This window comes from Anser cygnoides, chromosome 32 (genome assembly GCF_040182565.1).
Source record: "Anser cygnoides isolate HZ-2024a breed goose chromosome 32, Taihu_goose_T2T_genome, whole genome shotgun sequence".
Classification (NCBI taxonomy): domain Eukaryota; kingdom Metazoa; phylum Chordata; class Aves; order Anseriformes; family Anatidae; genus Anser; species Anser cygnoides.
Window position 1 is genome coordinate 2983041 of NC_089904.1, and position 23000 is coordinate 3006040.

The following is a 23000-nucleotide window of genomic DNA, read 5'->3' on the forward strand; positions in this document are numbered from 1 at the left end:
GGACCCCAGGTCCTGCCAAGACCCCACAGCCCCTCCAGGACCCCCCGGGCTCCCTGCCCGCCCTCACTGCCTGTAAGGCCCCCCCTGTACCCCCCGGGCTTCCCATGCTCAGGGGGGCTCCACGGAGCTCCCCAGTCCCCGTGGACCCCCCCAGTCCCCATGTCCCCCCCCTCCGGTCCCTGTGGAGCCCCCCCCATATCCTAGTGTGCCCCCCCCCAGTCCCAGGGGCTCCTTCCCGGTCCCCGTGGATCGCCCCCCCCCCAGTCCCTGTGAAGCCCCCCCGGTCCCAGTGGACCCCTTCTTGGTCCCCATGGACCCCCCCAGTCCCCGTAGACCCCCCCCCAATATCCCAGTGCCCCCCCTTCCCCCTCCGGTCCCGGGGACTCCTTCCCGGTCCCCGTGGACCCCCCCAGTCCCCGTGGACCCCCCCGGTCCCCGTGGACCCCCCCTCTCCGGTCTCGGGGGCTCCTTCCCGGTCCCCGTGCACCGCCCTCCCCAGTCCCTGCGGAGCCCCCCCGGTCCCCGTAGACCCCCCCCCCGTCCCCGCGGACCCCCCCGGTCCTCGCGGAACCCCCGGTCCCGCTCCCCCCCCCCCCCCCCCCCCCTCCCTCCCCGCGGCTCTCCGGGGTTCCCACGGCGTGCCCACCTCGGGGGGTGGGGGTGTCCCGGTACGTCCCGGTCCGTCCCGGTCCCACCCCCGGCACCTCTCGTGGCGTCGCTTCCCCCGCCCCGCGAGCCTCACCGGCGACCGGCGATCGATGACGGTATCGGCGATCGGTGGCGATCGATGACCGGTGGCGATCGGCGATCGATTGCTCCCGCCTGCCTCCCTCCCTCCCCCCTCCCCCCTCCCTCCGGGGCCCGCCCTCGACGCGCTCGGCGCTCGGCTGAGCCCCCCCGGTGCCGGCCCGCGCTGGCCGCCCCCCCCCCCGCCCCCCCCCCCCCGCTGCCGCCCCCCCCCCCCCCCGGCGGCTCGGCGCTCGGCTGCGCGGCCTGGCTGCGCGCGGGGGCCGGAAGTGGCTCGGGGCCGGCGGGGGGGCCCGGGCCCTCCTCAGGTGAAGCCGCCGCCGATGGAGCCGCCGCCGCCGCCGGGCCGCTGAGCCCCCCCCCCGCACCCAGCTCCCCCCCCCTCCCCACCCCCCCCTCAACGCCCGGGCCGGGGGGGGCCGCTCCGTGTCCTGCCGGTGAGAAGGGGGGGGGGGTACGGGGGGGGATGGGGGGAACCGGGGGGGAACCGGGGGGGGACCGGGGGGGAACCGGGGGGAACCGGGGGGGAACCGGGGGGGGGGGACGGGGGGGAGATGGGAGGGAACGGGGGGGGGAGGGGGGTGTACCGGGGAGGGGGGGGGTGTCTGGGGAGGGGGGCTTCGGGGAGGGGGGGCTGGCACCGGGGGGGGAGCTCGGGGCGGGGGGGGGGGTCCCGGTCCCGGTCCCGGTCCCGGTCCCGGTCCCCCCATAGGTCGCGGGCGCTCAGGGTTGGGGGGGGGATTTTGGGGGAGGGGTCGTCGCCCCCCCCCCCCTTCGGCCCTACAGCGCCGCTTCCCCGGGATGGGGCCGGGGGGGGCACCCCGGGGGCACAGCCTCAGGCACCGGGGCTCGGGGGGGGGGGGGGGGTTCCGGGCCCGGGGCTGCCCCCTCCTCCTCCTCCTCCTCATCTTCATCCTCGTCCCAGTCCCGGCCGGGGGGGGGGGGGTCGCCGGTGCCGCCACCTGCGAACGGCGGGCAGCCCCCGGCCCAGGGTGGGGGCTCCGGGGAACATCGCCGAAGTTGGCTGGGGCTGGTTGGGGTCGGGGTGCTTTGGGGTTGGGGCTGCCATCGGGATTTCCCCCCCCCCCCCCGGTTCCTTTCCCCCTTTTCCATGCCCTGCCCGTCCCCGTGCAGCTGCCCGCCTTCCGCAGCTGTTCCCCGCTGCTTCCCCGGCCTCGCAGCGGGTTTCTGCAGCGGGGGGCTTGTGGCAGAGGGGTTTTGTAGCCGACCCCGTTAGGTCGAGGTCGGTGCCGGGCAGAGCCCCCCCCAGCTGCCCTGAGGACCCTTCCCGGTCCCTTTGGGTGGCTGTGCCGGGGGGGGAGTCCCTCCTCGGTTTGTTTCCCCGTCGCCCTGTCCCCTGCTGCTGCTTCTCCCCGAACGCGCTCCCCCTGGGGTCGCAGCGCCCTTGCCCCTCCCGTGCAGCTCCCCCGAGCCCTGGGGTGCTCCCCCCCCGGGGCGCTCCCCGACTCCGTTCCGTGGCTCGACGCCTCCTGCAGCGCGAATTCCCGGCTCGCGCCGCTTGTAGGGAGCGAGGACGCGTCCCTTCTGCCGCGTCCGTCGCCCTGCTGGTGCCGCCCGGGTTTTGACCACCTTGGTTGGGCAGCGTGGGCTCGTGGAGACCCCGGACCTGGCGCTTGGTCCCCGCTCGCAGCTGCAGGATCAGCTCCCGGGGCGGCGATGTGCTCCCGTGTCCCGCGGGGCCCTACGGGGGGCTCCACGGGTGCCTCAGCTCCACCCGACCACGGGACGGGGCCGGCACCGGGCTTCCAAGAGCCGAAGGGTGCCCGAAACGGGAGCGAGGCTTCGACCGTGAGGTCTGGAAAGCGCTTCGGGCCGGTGCTGCCAGTGCCGTGCCGGTGCCGTACCGGTGCCGCCGGTGCCATGCCGGTGCTCCGGGTGTTGAAGCACAAAACCCCGGAGACCCCGCCAAGGCGTTGGGAGGAGATGGGGCACGGGGCACAGCGCTCGGAGGACGCCTCCCCTCCCGCCCCCCGTGGTTTGGTGCCGTTGTAACCGTGGGCGAGCGCCCGTTGGGTCGCAGAACAGTGGTGCTCAGGCGCGCGGCTCCCGTTTGCAGAGGTCGGCGCCTCCCTCCCGGGGTCCGCAGGAAGGTTTCTGCCCGTCGGCCGGAGCGGATGCTGAAGAAGGGACTTCTTTCTCCCCCTCTTGCTGCCAGGGGAGTCTGAGGAGACGCGGCTCGTCCTTTCATCTCTCGCAGGCTCAGCTTGGCTGCTTGTGGCGGTTATTTATTCGCGTTGCGGTGGTGCCTGCAGGGCACGACACGGATTTAGATGCTGAACAAAGACGTGGTAAAAGCTGGCCCTGGGTTGGCTCCGAATTCAAACTTCGTAGGAGTCGCTGGGCACCGGGAACGCGTTTAAGAGGAGCGATTTCACGTCGCGGTGCTTTTCCCGTCAAAGCAAGCTGTGTCGGTGGCCGGGCACGCTGCGCGTCCCGTCGCCTTGGCTTCCGGAGCGCTTCCAGCGCGGGAGGAGCTTCTCCCGTGCGGTGAAAATTAACAAAAAAAAAAAAAGTAAATAAAAAAAGAGCATCTTTGAGCGGAGATGCGCCTGGTGCGGGCTGCTGGCCTTCGTTTTGATCGTGGAGCTGAGGTTTGGCTCTGGATCCTCAAAGGGGTTTTCCCTCTCCCTCCTCCTGTTCTCTCGGGCGCTGGTCTCACGTAGGGCAGGAGTCGCGGCCGCGCTGCTCGGCTCCCGCGCTGATCTCACCATCGGGGTGCCCGGGGGGGCAGAGCGGTGCGAGCGGTTCGGTTGTGGGGTTCGGTTGTGGGGTCCGCGAAGTTTTCCCTCCCGTCCCTAAAGCAACACCCAGAAGCTGCCGGTGCCGGGCGGCGTTGCTTCGCGCCGCTGCAAACGCCCGAGGGGACTCGGGGTCTCACCCCAAGCCAGCCTCGGGAGGCTGCTGGCGGCCACGCTTTCCAGGCGGAGGACTGCCTTAACTCCGTACGTGGTTTTCTTTTTTTTTTTTTTAGCAATGACACTTTGTCTTCCTTAACGATATATTTCAAAACACGGAAACAATGGGAGCTATTTTCTAATGGATAAAACACGCCGCAGAGCCCCGCGGCCCGGCCGCTTTGCTGCCGGCTGCCGAGCCGCTCCGAGCGCGGGGCCGCCGCTGCCGCCGGGGCTCTGCCACCGCCCGGCCGCTGGGCTTTGAAGCCTCTCCGACGACACCAACTTTTCTCTCTTTTTTTTTAATTTTTTTAATTTTTTTTTTGAGCGGCCGGGTCGCTCGGCGCGCTTCTGCTTGCAGCGAAGGCGGAAAAAAAGCCCTCATGTCGGAAAATCAGCCGCCGCTGGTGGAAACAAGGCTTTGGGAGAAGAAGCGGCGGGGACCTTTACAGCGCTTACTCATCCTGACCCCGAGGGAAGGCTTTGAGGTGCTCCCCCTGCACCTTCCTCCTCCTCCTCCTCCTCCTCGCCGCAGGTGCTGGGACATTACCGGGGCCGAGCCCTGAGCCCTTCAGCGCGGCTCCGGGCAGGGTTTGTGTTGGCCCCGCTGCTCGGGGCTTGTCCTGGGTGTTCGGAGGCGGCTCGAGCTGGGGAGGGAGGACTTGAAGGGTGGCAGCGGGCTCTGCCTGGCTCCTTTGGGGGGCTCCGAGGGTCTCCCGCAGCGCCGGGCGCTGGTGCGGCGAGCAGAGACCCGGTGCCTCCACTGCCGTCGGCGTCTTCCCTCTCTGCTAGCACAAAGGGCGCCCGCAAATCGCTTCGTGCGGAGACCGAGGGTGGTTTTATTTTAAACTGGGCTAGTTCTGAGGATTTTATGGTTTTTTTTTTTCCTTGAGCGCGGCCACATGGGGAAAAGTCCCTGTTTCGGCACGGAGGAGGGCACTGAGCTGCTCCAGTTCCTGGAGAAGTCCGTGGGCAGCACGGCTTCGTCCCCGGCTTTCCACCCGGGAGGAGTTTGGGGTCCCCCCCCGTGGCTTCCCAGCCCTCTTGGGGTGCTTTTCCAAGGGGGAAGGCGCCCGGAGCAACGGGCACGGGGCCGTTTGCTGGCCGTAACCTTAATGGGACGGCTCGTGTGGGTAGGGAGCAGGAGTTGCAGAACTCGCTCCTTAACTCGGTTGCGTTTGGCTGATTATCAGCTGATTACTCGGAGGGAAATTAATTTCTCAGCCCAGCTCCTCGCTGCCCAGGTCCCCAGGGCCGCCCGCTGGCGGGAAGAGGGGGCTTAGGGGCGACGCGGCGCGGTCCCCCCGCGTACTGCAAACCGCCGTCGAGGCTCATCCTCAGGGTGGTCGCTGGGCACCGGGTCTCGCTTTTTAATTTAGTGCTTCCTGGTTGCGGAATAGGAGAGAGAAAGGGCTTTGTAAATCAAATCGATTTTTTGTTATTACGTTGCCTGCCCTTTGCGCAAAGCAGACGGGTCTCTGAGCGTGTGCCTAGCGCGGAGGAGCAGAATTACGGGGTCTGCAGCTTCGTCACCCCCCTGCAGCCCCCAGAACTGGGTCGGGGGTGGGCAGAAGCCCCCGGGCACGGCTCTGCGGTGCCAAACGGCGCGACGAGGGCCGGCGCGATGTGGTGTGGCGCAGGCAGGACCGGTGCCATGGAGCTGCCGCGCTGGGTGCCGCTGGGCCGGGCGCGGGGCAGCACGGCAAGAGCCTTTTATTCCTAATTAACGCAGAGCCAGCGGCCAGGCCCGGGGGTTAATTAGCCCAGGCTGGTGCGAGAAGCAGTCGTGGTTCAAATTCATCTTGTAAGGGGCTCGGTCCGAGAGGGGCGAGCGATTCTCTCCCGCTCGGAGGAGGCACCGAGCTCCCCGGGAAAGGCTCTGCACCCTTACCGGCCCTCTGCGGGGCCTCGAGGAGCTCGTGGCGCTCCTCTCCGTGTGTGAGCGAGTCGCCCTTATTCCCCTTTTTGGGGGACGATTCATCTCCGCAAATTATCGCATTTTTTAATTGTTCTCGGCAGCGAACGCTCCGCTTCGGGGACGTGTCAGCTGCCAATTACAGCACATGCTAACCGGCGAGGCTCGTGTTTTTAAAACTGCGCTCGTTTTGTTGTTTCAACAGCAGACGTAATTGACGAATAAAAGCCCGTCTGAACGTATAAAACCTTCGTTATCTCCGTGGGGTGCCGAGCAACAAAATACAAGACAGATTTCCCTTTTATTTTAGCGTGGTCTTCGGAGCGGCGGTCTCGCTGCCCCCAGCCTCGCTGCTCTCGGGGACAAAACGGAGCCGAACGCCGCAGCTCGGCGCTCCCCGTACCCAAGGCTTTGCCTCCCTGCCATGGGCACCTGGGCACCCAGCGGCCGCTCCCCACGGGCAAGGGGGAAGCGAGTTGCCCGTGCGAGCCGTCCCGTGGCTGTTCGTCCGCCTGGCCGGGCGCGTGTCACGCCGGTTGGGCTTGGAGCGAGCCCCGGCGGGGCTGGCGCGAGGCCGGAGGGGATGGCGGTGACGCCGCGGCGGCGAAGCCGTTCCGGAGGAGCTCGGGGAGAGCGAGGGGGCTGCTGCGAGAGGCCGCTCGGCGGGAGGAAGAGCACCCGAGGCGCCTCCGGAGGCAAGCCCTGACTCAGCTCTGCTTTCTCTTTCAGCAAAGTACCTTAAGGATGGATATAGAAGACTGTAATGGCCGATCCTACATATCTGGTACGTCTGATCGTGGTATTTGCCGCTTATTTGGGGTTGCTCATGTTTCAAGGCGCTCGGTTTTGCCCTCCGGCTGTAAGCTGTCCCGCTCGCTTCGCCCCAGGCTGTGCGGCGGCGCTGAAGAGCCGTGTCCGGCGCGTGCCGTTAAGTGTCCGGGATGTGCCGCGTGCCCGTGGCGTAGCGAACAGCCGGCTACAGAGTCGTGGCTGGCCAGCCCTTGGAAGCGTGCGCTGAACTTCGTGTGCCCGTCTGCGTGTCTGCTACTGGGGCACTGCCGCTGTGCCAGCACGCGGCTGGGGGCGAGATCCGAGCCCGGCTGGAAGGAAATTTCCAGGGCCGAGGGCGCAGTCCTGGGGCCGGGGCATCCGGGGGCTTTGCCCCCGCTTCCCACTCCTGTACGGTCGCGCTGCGCCCAGCTCACGGCTCAGGAGCACGGGGGGGGCCTTGAGTGTCACAGGTGGTCTCAGCCGTGCCGTGCCAAGGAAAGCGAAAGCTGCTTTTTGGAAGGGCTCAGCGGGGCTTTTTTGGGGCTCGGCGGGGCTTTTTGGGGCTCGGCGCCCCAGGAGGACCGCTGCTTGCGATGTGCCGTCCCCTCGGCGTGCTGGGCTGTGCTGGGACGTGTGGGGTTAGGGTACGGCCCGATGTGGGTGCAGAAGTCGCGCAGCCGGCAGCAGCCCGCGGGTCCCCGAGAGGCAGGAGGCCGCTGGAGGAGCCGGGGCGCGGGGATGGAGCTCAGGAGCTGAGGAGTATTAAAAGGGAGGGAGATCCGCGGCGGCTGGGCCTCGGTGCCTTGACAGAGCTGCGCGGGGGACCTTGCGCAGCGCCCGGCTGCATAAATCACGTCGGGTCCTGCCCGTCCGACAAAGCTCGCCCTCGCATTCATCGCGCGCGCCGCCTTTCTCTGGAGACTTCCCCCGGTCCCCGGAGGATCCGCGCTCGGGTTTGGCGCTCGGCTCTCCTCGGAGCTGCTCCTGCTGCTGTTCGCCGGGGTTTGGCCTGCGGGATGCCTCTGTTAAGTAACGAAACGCTTCCCCCGCCGTGCCGGGGGCTGCCTGGCTCGCTTGGCTCCGTTCTCCACTGAGCAGAGCCGCGTCCCCCCGCCGCTTGCCGCCGTCCTCGCGCGGGGCTCGGCTGCGCGCGGGTGAGCTCGGTGCCGTGCCGCTGGCGAAGCTCCGGCTTTGCTTTTCCCTCGGGAGCTTCGTGGGCGAGCTGCCCCCTTCCCTGCGCTCCTGGCAGCCCAGAAAGGAGGCAGCAGGAAAAGCCTTTCTGGGCACAACCTCCGTCCCTCCCCGGGGCTGGAAGTGCTGGGGTTCGAGTTCTGGGCAGCTCATGGGGCTTGGAGGGGATGGGGGCGGTTGGAGGACGGGTGAAAGGTGGGGAGAAGAGAGCCCCGTGGGCCGTCCCCACCGGGGTCAGCGCTTTATTTCCCCCGAACAGCCCTCGTTCGCCTGGCCCAAAAGCAGAGAACCCCCCGGGCTCAGCCACATGGGGCTGGGGTGGGCCTGGTGACGATCAGCTGCTCGTTAAGGCCGGGGTCGGGGCCTGCTAATTAGCTGCTTTTTCGGTCGCCGAGCTGCTGGGGGGTTGAAACGACTGGAGGAAATGAACAGCAGAGCTCTCGAAACTTGTTTCTGCGAAATATGTTGAATTAAACGAGCTCTCTTAAAAAAAAAATAAAAAAAAAAAAAAAAGTTGACATTTGTCAAATAGCAAGGTAACCGAAAGCCCGGAAATTCTTAAAGAAGGTGAAATCGGGTTTGCGTTTTTTTTTTTTTTCTCCTCCTTTGAATCCTTCACAGAAAATAAGCCCGTTGTGAGATGGCTCCGGTGGAGGCAGAGGCGTTACGCGGAGGGGCAGGAGCAGGGCAGAGGTGGGCGAGAGCCCCCCCGGTGTGCCGGTACCGCTCACCCTCCCGGCACCGCCGCACGTCCCCTGGCACCTGAGAACGGGGCCGAGCGCTCGAAGCTCCTCGGAGAACCGGGCCGCGGGCGGGCGTAGGGGGGCAGCGGGGCCGTCTCACGCACCACGTGCAGGCTTCCCCTTGTTCTTGGAGCAAAGGGGACGCGGCCCCGCGTTTCTGGGGCCTGACGAGTCGTGGGAGAGGGGGATCGCTGCCGAACGCAGGCACCGCGGTCACGCCTCCCCCCCAGGGAGCCTCCCCGTGATCGGGGGTCCCGGTGCCAAACCCCGGGAGAGCCCCGTCCCCTGCTGCGGGGTCGGCGCCCCTGAAGCCTGCGGTTTTTAGTGCCGCACGCGGGGCAGGACGCGGACGGTTTTCTGCCACGGGGCGAGGAGGTTCCCGGCCCCACGGCGCGGCTTCGGCACCGGGGGGGGAGGCTGTCAGCAGGGCGAGGGGCGTCCCGGTGGGCTCGGGGAGGGCTGAGCGCCGCAATCGGCTCGGTTGTGCCGCGGTGCTGCCGTTCAGGAGCCGCTTCGGGATCCGGAGGAGGGAGCTGGGTGAGAGCCGAGGTCTGAGCGGGGAGCTGCGCCTCCCGCGAGGCTCGGGGGGAAATCGGCGCCCCGTTTCTGGGGCTGGGGACCCCACCTCCGTGCCCCCCGCCGAGGCAGGGGGGTCGGAGCCCCGGTGACAGGAGGACGGTGCTGGGGGCGGCGCTGTCCTGTGGGCATCGGGGCCCCTCTGGGTGCCGTTTGGGGTCCCGCGCCCGGCTGCCGAGCCCCCGCCGCGCCTCCCGTCCCAAGGAGAGCGGCGCAGCCCGGCTCCCCGCTCGCCGTGCCGCCTGCCGGTAAAGCGACGGCCGCGTCCCTCGCTTCCAGGAATCGGCTCTTCCTGGAAGGTGAGCGGCCGCGGCCGCCCTGCCAGGGAGGCACCGACATGCACGCGCGGCCGGCTGTTTCCAAGGAGTTGGCTGTGGTAACGCTCGGGGGCTCTCCGGCAAGGTTAAATAACGCGGGCGGAACGGGAGCCGGGGGGGGGGGAAGGATCCCGACAACCCGGCGCTGTTTCCGCTCGCCCTCGGTGCGTTCGTGGAGGGGGAGAAGCGGCGCGGAGGTGGGCACGGGGCGCCCGTGGGGGTCTCGAGTCTCTTGCGCGGGCAGGGAGAGAGGGAAGGGGAGCGCCCGAGCCCTCGTGGCGGCATCCGGTGAGGTGTGCTTGGGGCGCAGCTCCCGACGTGTGGCACCGAAACCCCTCCGAGAGGCTCGGGCCCCACCTGAAGCGGCTGCTGGGGGACGGGGCTGCAGGATGTGCCCCTGTCCCTCTGCGACCGCCGCGGGGCCGTTCTCAGCGGGGCTCCCCGTTCGGCGGTCTCCTAACCTCGTCTCGCCTCCCTTAGGGGTGCTCGTGGCTCGGACCGGCCGGCAGCAGCTCGCCAGCCCTGCTCGAAGCCGCTGTGACCCCGGGAGGAGGGGAAAACGTCCCCGAAGGGGGGCCTGCGAAGGGTCGCGGGTGCTGCCGGCCGGTCCCAGCCGAGCGGCGGCTCAGCGCGCGCCGCCTGACCGCGGGCGTTTGCCCCCCGCTGCTCCCCGCGCCCGGCGGGGCTGGCGAGCTCCGCGGCCCCGCAGTCGCCAGACGATGGGACGAGCTGGGCTCAGAGCGCGCCGAGAGGAGAGCAGCCTCCAGACGCGAGCCTTTAGAAATAACATTCCCAGCTGTGCCGACGGAGACCGCGGAGCTTCTGCACTTTTCATCACGGAGCGCTTCGCCCTCCCCGTTCGCGCGGCGCGGCCGGGGCCACGGGAAGGGCTGGCGGCTCCTCGCGGGCAGCATCGCTGCCGCGTTTCCAGCCTGAAGGGGCAGGGGCCTGGCTCCAGGCACGCGCCGGCGTGCGCGGCCGAGGGGTCCCAAAGGGTCCCGTCCGCCCGCGGCCCCTGTGGGAAGGGGGCCGGGGGATCGGCTGGGCTAGGCAAGGGCAGAGCGGGGCAGCCTCGGGCCTCGCTCACGTCTCTCTCCCTCCTCCCTGTTCCCAAAGGCAGCGGGGATTCCTCTCTGGAGAAGGAGTTCAGCTCGGCCATCGTGGGACCCGCGGTGAGCACGCCCAACAGCCAGCACTCCTCCCCGAGCCGCTCACTCAGTGGTGAGTACGCCGGCCCCGCGGCGAGTGGCCGTGGTGTCCCCAGGCCTGACATAATTCTGGCTTCCCACTGGGACGGGTTTCTTCTCCTTCCCCGTCTCTGCTGACTGAATTCTCTCTTTTTTTTTTTTTTTTTAAAGTGAATGAAACTGGTTTTTAGATTATATTTAAGAGCCTCCCGCCGTAAAATAGGTCTGACTGCCGAGCTGTCCCGGTCTGTCCCTCGTTGTTCCTGGCACACTGGTGGGAAATGGGATGTTTCTCTGGGTGAGTCCAGCAGGGCTGACGGAGCCCGAGCCTGGAGAGAGGCTATTTACATCGCAGCCTTCTCAGGGCACCAGTCAAGTTTCCATGTCCGTACGTGCTGCTAAGTAGCGTTGACGCAAGAGGAGAAGGAGCGCTGAGACGAGATAAGTTGGCAAGTCCCGCTTCGAATCGTGCTCTGTGCTCAGGAGCGAGGGTCGGGCGTCTCTACCCGTTGACTTGCTGATGCCTGGAGACTGCCCCTGCTTTGATCTCCCCTCCCTCCCAGCTCCTAGCAGATAATTGCGCCTTGCTTTTCCGTAGCAGAGGGACTCCCCCGGGATTTATCCACGTGCGCTCCCAGCGCTTGGTGGCTGGGACGTCTTGGTTTGGTCCTGGCGTTACGGGGTGGCTCGTTCTGAACCGAGATTTAAAAAAATAAAAAAGTTTTCAGGAGGGGTAATGCGAACTACCTCTGTTCCCATTTTTTTTTTCCCCTTTTCTTGCTTACTATTTATTTTGCATTTGCCCTATAAAAGTGCTTAGAAGCCCTGCGAAGAAATTAAATCTCAGATTTTCCGCAGAGAACCGTTCAGAGAGACGAGGCAGCCTTTTCGCTCCATCAGAAGCAAAAGGAATTGAGCACGTGGACTGGCTGAAGGGACAATAACGAACCCTTCCCCTTTAACAGCAGGATGCCGGTGATGGTATTGCCTCTGATCTGACTTGACTTCACAGCTGGTTCATCCAGCAAGCATCGTGCCCCAGAGGAGCAAGAATATTATATAACCTGTTCTGCCAGCAGAGACTTCTCTCCAGCGAGACCGGACTCTGCATTGGTTCTGAAAGGAGAATTACAGAACAATAGTTGGCCTCCCTTCTTTGCCCAGGAAAAAAAAATAAGTCCCCGGGGGAACGGGAAAAAAAAAAAATGAAAATCAAAGTGCAGCAAACGTCAACTCATCCAGGCAGCTCCTGCCACCGAGAGAGGAGCTTTTCACTTCGTGTTTGTGCACAGAGGCGTCCGTTCGCGCTGGGGCTCCTGGATGCTCCCAGCGGAGCGTGGTGGCACCGTCCAACAAAGAAAGAAGGAAAGAAAAAGTTGTGCTTCCCCCAGGAATGCTTCAGCTGCGGAGCCTCCTCCCGGGGCTGCAGCCAGCGGTGGCTTTGGCCAGTGGCTCGGCAGACGGCCTGCGAGCGCCTCTGGTTGCCAAAGCGGGGTGTCCGCATAGCTGCCGTTGCTGAGAGCCTCTCCGGGAAGGCAGCATTGTCTGCGGGCAGCAGGGGAAGGAGGGCAGCGCGCGCCAGAATTCCTGGGCTCCTCACCCTGCAATAAACTCCCCGCGGTCTCGGATGAATCACTTCCATGCTGCTGCTGCTCCTCGCTAATCCCCACTCGCGAAGCCGTACCTAGCTCCGAGGAAGAGCCGGGGCCGCGCCGTGCCGGGGGCGGCACGAAAGGGGCCTTCCCCTCGCCCAGCGGGCCCCCGGCTGCCCCCCTGGGGGTGCAGGAGGTCTCCCCGAGACAGAGGCAGCAACAGCGACGGTGCTGGCACGCCGGTGATCACGCGGCCTCCCGGTAAGCAACGCCGAGCCTTCCTGCTCGCCCGCCAGGAAGGATCGTCCCCGCCTCAGCCGGTGCTGGAGTTGGTTCAGGGCCCCCTCCGGTTTTAAAGGTCAAATCCCGCGGCCGGTTGGGCGTCTGGGATCTTACCGAGGGGTTTCGTGAACCCCCCCGCGGGGCTCGCTTCGGTCTGCAGCGTGGAGCGAACCTCCTGTGTGCCCCGGCCCGCGGGTGAGAGCCCTCCGCCTCCCACAAGGAGCCGAACGAGCCCCAGGGGTCGCATCGGCATCGGATCTGGAAGCTTCTGGGATTTCTGCACGGTTGTGCTCAGGCTGCTTGGTTCTCACGCCTGTCTCCACCAGGCAGCTTGGACGCCGTAATCTCCTTCCCTCCAGGCAGCAGAAGTCTCCTTTGTGTATATAAAGTTCAGCTTCCTCCAGCCCCCACAGTTCTCCTCTTAAGGGATTGGGAAGAGCCTCCTGCTTTAAATGGAAGAAATAAGAATCTGATATTTCAAGGGATTCTGTAAATATTTTGTTTAAGCCTGCGGGCTCAGTGCATTGCCATGTGGGTGACCTGGATTTGGTTTCTCTCCCGCACCGCCGCCAGCCTCCGGCCTGACGGGACCAGCGCGAGGGGAGCAGGTAGCGGCCGTCCCCGGCTGGAGAGCGCCCGGAGCCTCCCCGGGGGGATTCCCTCCCGCGCTCGGGGTGGCAGGAAACTTCCCGCCCCGATCAGTTAAGGGCTCGCTCCCCGAGCAGGCGGCTCCTCGCCGAGGGCACGGAGGCTGAAACGCGGCGTCGGGACGGAGGAGAGGAGCTGTCTTCCCCTCCCTGCCTGCGCGGAGGAGCCGTCGCCGTCCAGCGGCCGTCCTCTCGGGGCCGGTTTGATTCGCGGCATTCCACCGCGCATCGGAGCGGCCGGGAATGTAGGTCACGGCTGGCGCAGCCGCCCCGCTCCTGGTGCCGCGGGAGGAAGGAAAGGTAGCGGCAGGAGGGGCCCTGCTGCGCCGCGGCGCCCTCCTCGCGCGCTCCTCTGGCTCCGGCCCGCAGCAAGCAGGCGCTGGACGTGGTTCTTCTGCGCCTCCCCCAGCACCGTTCCCCCCTCCCCGGCCTCGCTGCTGCCGTGGGGTCCGAAGCGCCGCGGGGCGGCTGCACGGGGCCACCTCCAGCCCATGGCCGTGGGACCTGTCCCCGGGGGCCGGCATCGCCCCCACCCAGTTCTCTGCTTCGTCACCCGAGTGCGCGGGGGCTCACGGTGCCCGAAGGCTCTGCGGGTGGCTGCGCGCTCGCCTCCCGCCGTCCTGTTGGTGTCTGCGTGCTCCGTTTAAATCCCTGGCGGATCCCAGGTCTTTAGGCAGAGGTGGGATCTCGGAACTGGAGGTTTTCTCTAGCGAGAGGGGATTTACCGGCTCTGAGAGGCTCGTGCTGGGCGCTGTCTGCCGGTAAATGTTGAGCCTTTACTGATTCAGTGTCAAAATCCGGTGTCTTCTGCTTCCTCTGAAGTACTCTAACAGCACAAGTGCTTTTTCTTTCACCCTCTGTCTTTGAATACAGGGAACAAAACGTGTTTTTTTTGCCTTCGGTTGGTCGCCTCACGGGGCAGGATGCAAAGCAGCAGTCCTCGGGGTGTGCAAACAAGTTGTCCGGCCCATAACCTCTCGTGATCTGTGCTCGATGTCTGTTCTTAAGTAGTCAACAGGACAAGAAGATGCGCGTTTGCCACAAACAATTCACTTAGCGCATCGGCAGTATTTATTTTAGGAGTGAGCCTTGCCTAAACCGTACTCCGAGCCTGTTTAACTCCGGTTTTCTCCCCTGCCCTGACCGCGTTTTGTCCTTTTCTGCCTGCCTGCAGCGAACTCGATCAAGGTGGAGATGTACAGCGATGAGGAAGCCAGCCGGCTGCTGTCGCAGGACGAGCGGATGCTGGAGAAGGAGGACAGCGTCATCGTGGAGGACTCGCTCTCGGAGCCCCTGGGCTACTGCGACGGGACGGGCCAGGAGCCGCACTCGCCTGGCGGCATCCGGCTGCCCAACGGCAAGCTGAAGTGCGACATCTGCGGCATGGTGTGCATCGGCCCCAACGTGCTGATGGTGCACAAGCGCAGCCACACCGGTGAGCGGCGGCCCCGAGGCTGCCTGAGCGGGGCAGGGTGGGCTCGGGGGGGCTGCGGGCTCCTTGAGGCCCGGCGGCGAGCGCCTGTGGGCTGCGTGCTCCGTTGGGGCCGCGGCAAACGCTTCGGAGCAGGGTTTCAGGCAGGGTTTTTCGTCCCGCAGGAGAACGGCCGTTCCACTGCAACCAGTGCGGAGCCTCCTTCACTCAGAAGGGAAACCTCCTGCGCCACATCAAGCTGCACTCCGGCGAGAAGCCCTTCAAATGTCCCTTCTGCAACTACGCCTGCCGCCGGCGCGACGCGCTCACCGGCCACCTGCGGACGCACTCCGGTGGGTGGCCGTGGCCGGGGAGGAGGAGGAGGAGGAGGAGGAGGCAGGGGAGGAACACGTGGAGAGGGAGCAAAAGCCCAGCTCTCGACAGCGTGCGGCTTCCCGGACCCGTGGCGCGGCCGAGGGCAGTGCCCGGGCCTGGGGAGGTGGCGGCGGCCGGGGGCCGCGGCGGCTGCGGGGGCGCCTGGGAGGCTTCGTGCTGCTGCCTGCCAGTAGTTCCCGGGGGATTATTGCATCTCTTTCTTGTAAAGATAAATGTTTAATAGATTTTATTGAGTCGAGATAGGTCCCACCCTTGGGTGTGCCCTGCCCCAGCGAAAAACGAGCACCGAGGGGTTTTGTTTGTGCTGTTTTGACATTGTCCTTTAGAAATGTGACATTTGAGATGTGGTTTTCACCCTCCGGTTCCGTGATGTAACGGCTGGCTGGGGCCACGGGTGGGAGTGGGGCGCGCCAGCGGCCCCCCCTGCCTCGCCGTTCGCTCGCCCTTGATTTGCGCACCCGCGCGCTTCCGCGGTGCTGCCGGGGCTTTTCGAGGTGGCGCCGGTGGCTTTGAACACCTGCGGCTCCCCCCTCTCTAACCTTTCGAGCGCCCCGCATGGAAACGAGTGTCTTGCGTGCTTCCTTTAAGGGAAAACCGGCTCCTCCGAGGAGCCCGTGCTCATCGCAGGCTTGCTCGGAGCCCAGCAGCCTGCTCCCCCCCTCGCGGCCCCCATTTTCTTAGGGTTTTGCCCCTCGCCCCTTCCCGCCGCAGGGTGCGATGCTGCGGGTTTTAGCTCCCGTCTGAATCTTCCCGCTTCGCCCTTTCTCTGGGGATTTATTTCCCCTCCCCTACGCACCCGGGACCCTCCTGGAGGTGCGGGAGGGGAATTGGAGCAGTTTGGTCCCCGGGGCGCGGGGCTGGGGCTGTTTGCTCTCACCTGGCGCCTGCGTGGGAGGAGGCTCGGGGCTTTTGCGGGAGCTTTCCGCCCGCTCTGCGTCGTCTCTGGGCATCCCCTCCGCAAAGGGAAAAATCTGCTGCTCGGTGCAGAGCCCTTTTGGTCCCGTGCCCAGTCCCGCAGCCCGTGCGGAACGCAGGTGGCGTTTCGATACCAAGGTGATCGGAAGAGTCCGTTCCTCCCCGGGGAAGGGGTGAGGTTAACGGCCTGGGGCTTTGCCAGTTTACGGGGACAAAAAGGCAGGGAAATCCTTTCCCTGGAATCCTTCCTTATCTTTAAGGGGTGGGGGGGGGGAAGAAAAAGAAAAAAAAAAAAAGAAAGGAGCTGGTTGTTGGAGGCAAAAACCCTCCTGTCATCGACTCCAGAGAGCAAAGAGCGCCTGCGTCTCCTCCTGCCCTGCTTGGAGGCTGAGGAAAGCCAGACCCCGGTGACAGCGCGGCTCCCCGCCATGCACGGGAAGAGCCCGGGGCGGTCGGCTCCATCCCTCCTCCTCCTCCTCCTCCTCCTCGGGCAGCACCCGGGAGGAGCTGCCGGGGCTTTGGGCATCGGCCCGACGGGCTCTGCAGGGGTCCCGCTAGGAAGGGGGTGTTTTTTTTGGTGTTTTTAAACCCTCCCCATCCAAGGGCAGCGAGTGCGGGCTGTGGGTTCTCAGGGCTCTGCGGGGCTGAGGTCTCGTGGGGAGGACACGCGGGGCCGGCGAGACCGCGCTCGGAGCCCTGCCACGAGCTCCTGGGGCTTTCTGCCAGCTAACTGACGTGCCTCCAGGGACCCTGAACCTGGCCTGGCACCAAGATCCGAGGCCGTTCGTGGGCCCCGTGGCCACGTCTCCTCCCGTGGGATGAAATCCCCCCCCCCCAGGCTGTGCCTGCCCCCCGCCTGTGGCCTCGCAGGGTGCCCGGAGCTGGGTGCTCAGCGCCCCTGGTGCAGACTCGGGGCTGCGCCAGCCTCTCCCCGCTGCCGGGCACGGCAAGGGTGCCTGCGAGTCCTCGAGGCAGGAGAGACAGAAATGGGACAAGCCCTCGCAACATATCAAACAGCAATTAGTCTTTGCGGGAGCTAATTACCGAGAAAAGCTTCGCTTAATGTGGATTTCACAGGCAGAAGCCGAGCGGCTCCCCTGCCCGGGTGGAAGGCGGCGGGGCCGGCTCTTCCCTCCCTCTCCCCTCAACTGAGGCGTGCGCGTCTCCTGCCGTCCCCACGGGGGACGCGGCGGCTTTCATCTCGGAAGACGTGCCGTCCAAAAAAGTGAGGTATTAAAATCCAGATCAAACGCGCCGCGTGGCTCCGAAATAGATCAGAGGCTGAGCCCCCCCCCCCCCCCCCACCCCGGGACGGCTGAGCCGAGCCGCCCGTCCCCGGGGACCCCTCTGCCTCTCAGCCCTTTCTGCAGCCCCAGAGCGAGCGATCCTGGGGCTCGCCGCGTGCTGCGGTCAGCCCGGAGCTGGCCGCGAGCCTGCTGCCGGCGTGGGGCGATGGCTCCAGCGCGGATGGACAGCCCCGACCCCCGTGGGGCTCCCGGGAGGGCTTTGTGGGCACGGGGTCGGGTGGTTTTGTCGGGGAGCGACGGGACCGAGCCGTTTATTGAACCCTGACGGGTAAAAGCTGAGCGAGCGATGGGGGTTAGTGAGAGAGAACGGAATTTGGAGCCGAGGCTCCAGCGTCTGGGTCGCGGGGTTTGAGGAATAAATTCCCAGCGCACGTTCGTGTGTTCCTGCTTGGAGCCCAGCGGCGTCCTCGCCTCCCTTGGGGCTGGGGTAAAGCAAAGCTCGGCCGCTCAGTGACGGTGCTGCCGCATGGGGGGGGCCAGCAGGGGAGGTTTGCGCTTGTCATCGGTTCCTCTGGGCCCATTTCCAACCTGGATACTCCGCGGGGAAACTCCAGGGGAGGCTCCAGGACCTGCTGCGGCTCGGCCGGGCCAGCGGCACCACAGCTCCCTCTGCAAATCCTGGGGCTGGGGCAAACGAGCGTTCAGCCGCGGCCCCAGCAGGTGCTTTTCAGAGGCACCTTCTAAAGGTTAAACCGCAAGCTGCAAAAATGCTGAAAACAACCCTTAATGCTGACGGGAACAGAAAGAGCCCGGTCTGGGCGGGCAGCACGGCCGGGGCGCGGGGGTTGGAGGGCTCCGAGGTGGCCGTAACCGCGCCGCTGCTCACCCCCGGCAGCGGCTCCCGTCCCGCGGCGAGGAGGAAGAGCGCAGCGTCGCTCCCGGCACCGCGGGGGGGCTCATCCTCGCCCCTTCCCCCCGGGCACGCGCTCCGGGATGTCGCCCCTCTCCGCCTAGGCGCTGCCCTAACGCGCTCGATTCGCAAATCGCCCGGCGAGCGGCACAAAACCCCGGTGTCAGCGCCCGCGTTTCCCCGTCCCCCGCGCAGACGGTGACCCACGAGTCGCGGTGGGAACGCGAGTGGCTCCCAGAGCTGCCGTCCCCCCCCTCGGGAGGTGCCGGGGTTTGTCGCCGTGAGTGGCCCGCTGCTGAAGACGCGCCGGTAATGACGCCGCGTGCGCAGCCCAGCGCCGGGCCCTCGGCGCGTCGCGGCTGCTCTCCTTTGTCTGGCAGCCGCCAGGCAGTGGGGCTGCCCGCCGACCTTGGGCGGCCGCGGCCATTTGCAGTCAGAAGTGGGAAAATTGGGAGAGACGAGAGTGAAAATGCGCCTGACGAGCGTCTTGCCACGAGTCGCGGCGCGCGTCCGCAGCCAGGCGCTGGCCGAGCCGCTGAGCGCTCCGCGGCGGATGGAGGGTGAAGAAATGCTCGGTGGCGGTCAGGAGGCCGGGGGGGGGTTTCCAGCTGCCCTCCCGAAACGCCGCCTTTGCCGTCGGGGTTTTACCTGGCGGTGCGTAACGAGGACAGGCGGCTGCCAGAAACCCGCGGCCCCGAGGTCTGCGGGCGCAGAGAGCAGATAAAAGGCAGGTCAGAGGTGGTTTGTCGCAGCCGAGCGGCGCCGTTCTGATTTATTGTCACAGCCTCCGTCCGTCAGGATCCGGGCGCGTTCCCCTGCTCTCTGGCAGGGAGCGTTGGAGGAGGCAGCTCGTCTGCCTGGCTCGGCCCCCTCTGTTTCGGGGTGACCGGGAGGAAAGCTGGGCTCGGCGCCGGGAGGTACGGGTCTCCTTCCCGGCTCTGGAAATGGTTTTGAGCGCACCAGAGAGCCAGCGGTGCCCGGGCCCGCGCTCTGCAGGCGGCATCGACGAAAAACGCTCGCGCTTGAGGTGCCAGAGCAGGGCGGGTTTGGTGCTGGTGCCTTTCTGCACGGCGCAGCTAGATGGGGCGCTGCGCCGGCGGCTGCCTTACATGCAGGCAGCCCGCTGCTTCCCTCGCCTCCGGACTCGCTTCCAGCCCTTCCCGGGCTCTGGGGCGAGGTGGCTGCGGCGGCTCAGCGGCAATTTATGTGTTCTCATGGCCAGGCTCTTGCTTTCATGTTTTGCAGTCTCCTCCCCCACCGTCGGCAAGCCCTACAAGTGCAACTACTGCGGCCGCAGCTACAAGCAGCAGAGCACGCTGGAGGAGCACAAGGAGCGGTGCCACAACTACCTGCAGAGTCTCAACACTGAACCGCAGTCGCTGGCCAGCCAGCAAGGTCGGTACCGCGGCATCTGGCAGCCCCGGGCGGGCACCGGGGGTGGGAGACCACGGGGTGGGCTCGCCCCCAGCGCTGTGTCTGCCTGACGGAGCTTTGCTTCGGGCTCATCCTTCCCAGCAGAAAAGGGGGAGGCGGAGAGCCCCGAGCCCCGGGGCCGTCCTGTGCCGCCGCGGTCGTGGGATGAAAGGCGCTATGCGTGCGTTGGTTCGTGCCGCGGGCTGGCACAAGTGCAAAGAGTCGCCTCGCTTCTCCGTCCCCGTGCCGGCAGCCAGGCAGGGCAAACCCCCTGAGCGGACACGCTCCTGTCCGAGTGCGAGGACTCCCCAAATGTTTTCCATAAATAACAAAACACAGTTAACACCGCCGTGATGCAGGGAATTCACCCTGGCGGGCGGGCTCCGCGTGGCTTGGAAGCGCGTTCTTGCTCCTCCACGGAGCCCGGAGATGGCTCCCTGCGCGTGCTGCGCTGGCGCAGAACCAAACCTGGCGCATTTCTGGCTCCTCGCCCTGCTGGAGCCAGACCCGATCCCGCCGGAGCCGCCGGGACTGGGGCGAGGTGTGTCGGGTAAGGCCGCGCAGAGGCGCTGACCAGATGAGCTGTAACTGACGGCACGGGAAGGGAAAAGCCGCCTTCGCCAGCGGTGAAGCGGGGCCGGTCCCTCCGGGACGGCTTCGAGAGGCAGCAGTAGAGGCGAGGGAGCTTCAACCCCCTGAAGCCGGCTCCTCTCGCCCCGGCGCAGCCTCGAGCCTCCGGCCGGGGCCGCAGGATGCCCATCCCGCTCGCCCCGTCCCCGCTTGCTGGCTGACCGGGTTCCCCTTGTCTTGCCAGGTGACGAGATGCGAGACCTGGAGATAGTGCCGGACTCCCTGCTTCACCCCTCGTCCGATCGGCCGACGTTTATTGACCGGCTGGCGAACAGCCTCACCAAACGGAAACGATCGACACCTCAGAAATTCGTGGGTAAGGGGCTGCCCCCTTGCTTCCTGGGCAGACAGGAGAGGAGGGCGAGGAGCAGCCCCCGGCTGCCGGGGCCCCCACGGGCTCAGACTCTGCACTTGGGCACACCGCTGCCGCTCGCATAGCGCCTTTCATCCCCGCGGGGCCGGGGAGGGATGGGACGGGACCGGGACGGGACCGGGACGGGATGGGGTCCCCGGGGCCGGCCCACCCGCTCTGACACCGTCTCCTTCCCGCAGGGGAGAAGCAGATGCGATTCGCCCTCTCCGACCTCCCCTTTGACGTGAACACCGGCTTCGAGAAGGACGTGGAGATGGTCTCGGCCCACCACCCCCTGGACCCCTCCTACGGCAGCTCCCTGTCCCTGATGGGAGGCGAGCACCTGCGCCCGCTCCGGCTGCCCCCCACAAACTGCATCTCGGAGGTCACCCCCGTCATCAGCTCCGTCTACACCCAGGTCCAGCCCCTGCCGGGCCGCCTGGAGATGCCGGGGAGCCGGGAAGCCGCCGAGGGGCACGAGGACGTGGCGGACGGGGTGCAGGTGGTGTACCGGGGCCGGGAGCCGGGCGTTTCGCCCAGCAACGGCTGCCAGGACTCCACGGACACGGAGAGCAACCACGAGGAGCGGACGTCGCAGCTGGCGGCGGGGAACTGCGCCAGCAGCCGCCAGAGCCCAGCCTACGCCAAAGAGGACCCCAAGGTGCCGGAGGGGCCCCCGGCCGCCCGCTCCACGCCCAGCTCAGCCAAAGACGCCCTGCGCGTGGTCAACGAGGACGGGGAGCAGATCAGGGCCTTCAAGTGCGAGCACTGCCGCATCCTCTTCCTCGACCACGTCATGTTCACCATCCACATGGGCTGCCACGGCTTCAGAGACCCTTTCGAATGCAACATCTGTGGCTACCACAGCCAGGACCGGTACGAGTTCTCCTCCCACATAGTGCGGGGCGAGCATAAAGTCGGCTAAACCCCCCCCCCGACACACACACCCCCCGAGCCCCCCAGGCCTGACCCCACTCCTCCTCTGTCTCTAGCTCAGCCCCTCCACCCTTAGGGCATGGAACTGTTGGTTTTTCTTTTATACTCCTTTGCACTGACTTTGGCTACAAAAATATTTAAAAAAAAAAAATAATCGATAACTGAAAAAAAAAAAAACAACCACCCCGGAGAGGGGGAGCTCTTAACAATTTGCCTTTTTATAAATGGAGTTATTTAAATATTAACGGACTTTTTTGTGCTTTCCTCTCCCTCCACCTCCCTCTGTTATTTATTGAGCTGCTTAGTTTCTCTTTTTATAACTTTTTCCACCCCCAAAGTCTCGCTTGAATTTCTGAGACTGGTCCCCCCCCCCCCCCCCAGCATCCCGTGCCGGCCCCGCGGCCGGACCCAACCTCACATTAGGTGCTAAAACCCCCCCGGGCTGCCCCGCTCTGGCCGCTCCTCCCCCGTGGGTGCCGGGGGGGCTCATCATGGGTTTAACACCGGGGGGGGGGGGGGGGCAAGGCCAGGACCCCCTCCTCCCGGCGGGGGCTTCCCCCCCAACCCCGAGCCCGGCCCCGTCCCGGGGGGGCTCGGGGTCGCTCCGAGAAATGAAGGAAAACCAGAGCCCGGTGGGGCCGGGGCGAAGGCTCCGCTCTCCCTGCGGTTCCCTCCTCTTCCTCGCCGCCCCGGCGTCCCAGCTCGAGGGGCCCTGGGGGGGGGGAGGGAGCTGCGTTTTTGGGGGCGATAACCAAAAACGGCGAGCGGGGGGCACCGAGGCCCCCCCGGGCACCGAGGTCGCTCAGCAGCAGCTCGCCAGACTGCTCTCCTGAGGTCGAAACCAAAGGCTGTTCTTTTTTCTACGAAAACAAACAAAACCACCTCACGAGTCGGCAACGCCTGTTGCCCCGATCTGTTCTTTTTTCGCTCGTTTTTGGTTTTTTTTTTTTCTTAATTTTTTTTTTTCCTTCTCCTTTCTTGCTTTTTTCCGTCGGCGGTGTTCGTGTCCGGGACGGCGGCACCACGGGGACACCTCGGGGCCTGTCGGTGCTGGCGGGGGGGGCACCTCCCCCAGCCCCGCTCCGCCGAGCCCCCCCGGGACGAAGCTTCCCCAGCTTCAGGCCTTCGGTGGGCAGCCGCCTTTGGGGGGCTTCGGGGGTCTCGGGGGGGAGGGGGGGCCGCTCGGTGCTGCCTGCCCCCTCCCCGCCGTGCCCCCCCCGCCCCCAGAAGGGGCTTCAAAAGCAGACCCGGGAGCTCGGCTGCCCCCAAGCTCGGCCTTTTCTTTCCGTCTCTTTTTCTTTTACCTGTAAGAGAGTCTAAGACAAATGTAGGAATTTTGTAAAACTCCAGGTCGCTTTACTTGTGTAAATATCTATATTTTTTAATCAGATGTATGAAGAACAAAACGATGATGTGCAATACCCCGCCCCTCCCGGCTACGGCCGCTCCTTCCTTCCCGACGAGTTTTCAGTTGTAGAGCGTTCATGGATTTGCTGTCGTCTTGGTTTTCCCCTTTTTTGTGAGGTTAGACTCGCTTTTGGACAAAACAAACCCCCCCCCCCCCTGCCCCCCCCCCCCCCCCCGAGCTCTTACCGCAGCAGCTTTTTGTATCTGTAAGATATTGTAAGTACCTATTTGTGTAATGGAGATCTACTACTGTAAGTTTTGTACTGTACTGGCTGAAGGTCTGTTATAAATAAACCGGAGTAATTTAACGCCCCCCCCCCCGGCCGCGTCGCTCCTGGGGGGCTGGGGGGCTGCTGGGGCTGGGGCCAGGGCCAAGGGGTCCCTCTGGGGTCCCTCTGGGGTCTGGGGGGGACACAGGGCCCTTGGGGCTTCCCCCCCACAAAGGGGGGCTTAGGGGGGGTCGGCTCCCCCTAGGGTGGGAGCTTAGGGGGTCAGGGGAC

The 23000-nt window shown here is 65.8% G+C and overlaps 1 protein-coding gene across 5 annotated transcripts; it reads left to right on the forward strand.

Moving 5' to 3' along the window:
* Positions 1–1084: 1084 nt before the first annotated feature.
* Positions 1085–22808, forward strand: IKZF4 (IKAROS family zinc finger 4). 5 transcript variants are annotated; one of them, XM_066985508.1, is made up of 8 exons: positions 1086–1184; positions 6307–6361; positions 10292–10396; positions 14058–14318; positions 14480–14647; positions 19008–19157; positions 19990–20121; positions 20358–22808. In XM_066985508.1, exons 2-8 carry the CDS (start codon positions 6322–6324, stop codon positions 21080–21082), a joined length of 1581 nt encoding a protein of 526 aa, XP_066841609.1. In that variant the 5' UTR covers positions 1086–1184; positions 6307–6321; the 3' UTR covers positions 21083–22808. The 5 variants fall into 5 exon arrangements, with proteins under 5 accessions (XP_066841610.1, XP_066841609.1, XP_047911580.1 ...); XM_048055623.2 differs by lacking the exon at positions 1086–1184 and adding an exon at positions 10534–10660 and having other exon boundaries at positions 6344–6361; XM_066985509.1 differs by lacking the exon at positions 19990–20121 and having other exon boundaries at positions 1085–1184.
* Positions 22809–23000: the final 192 nt, after the last annotated feature.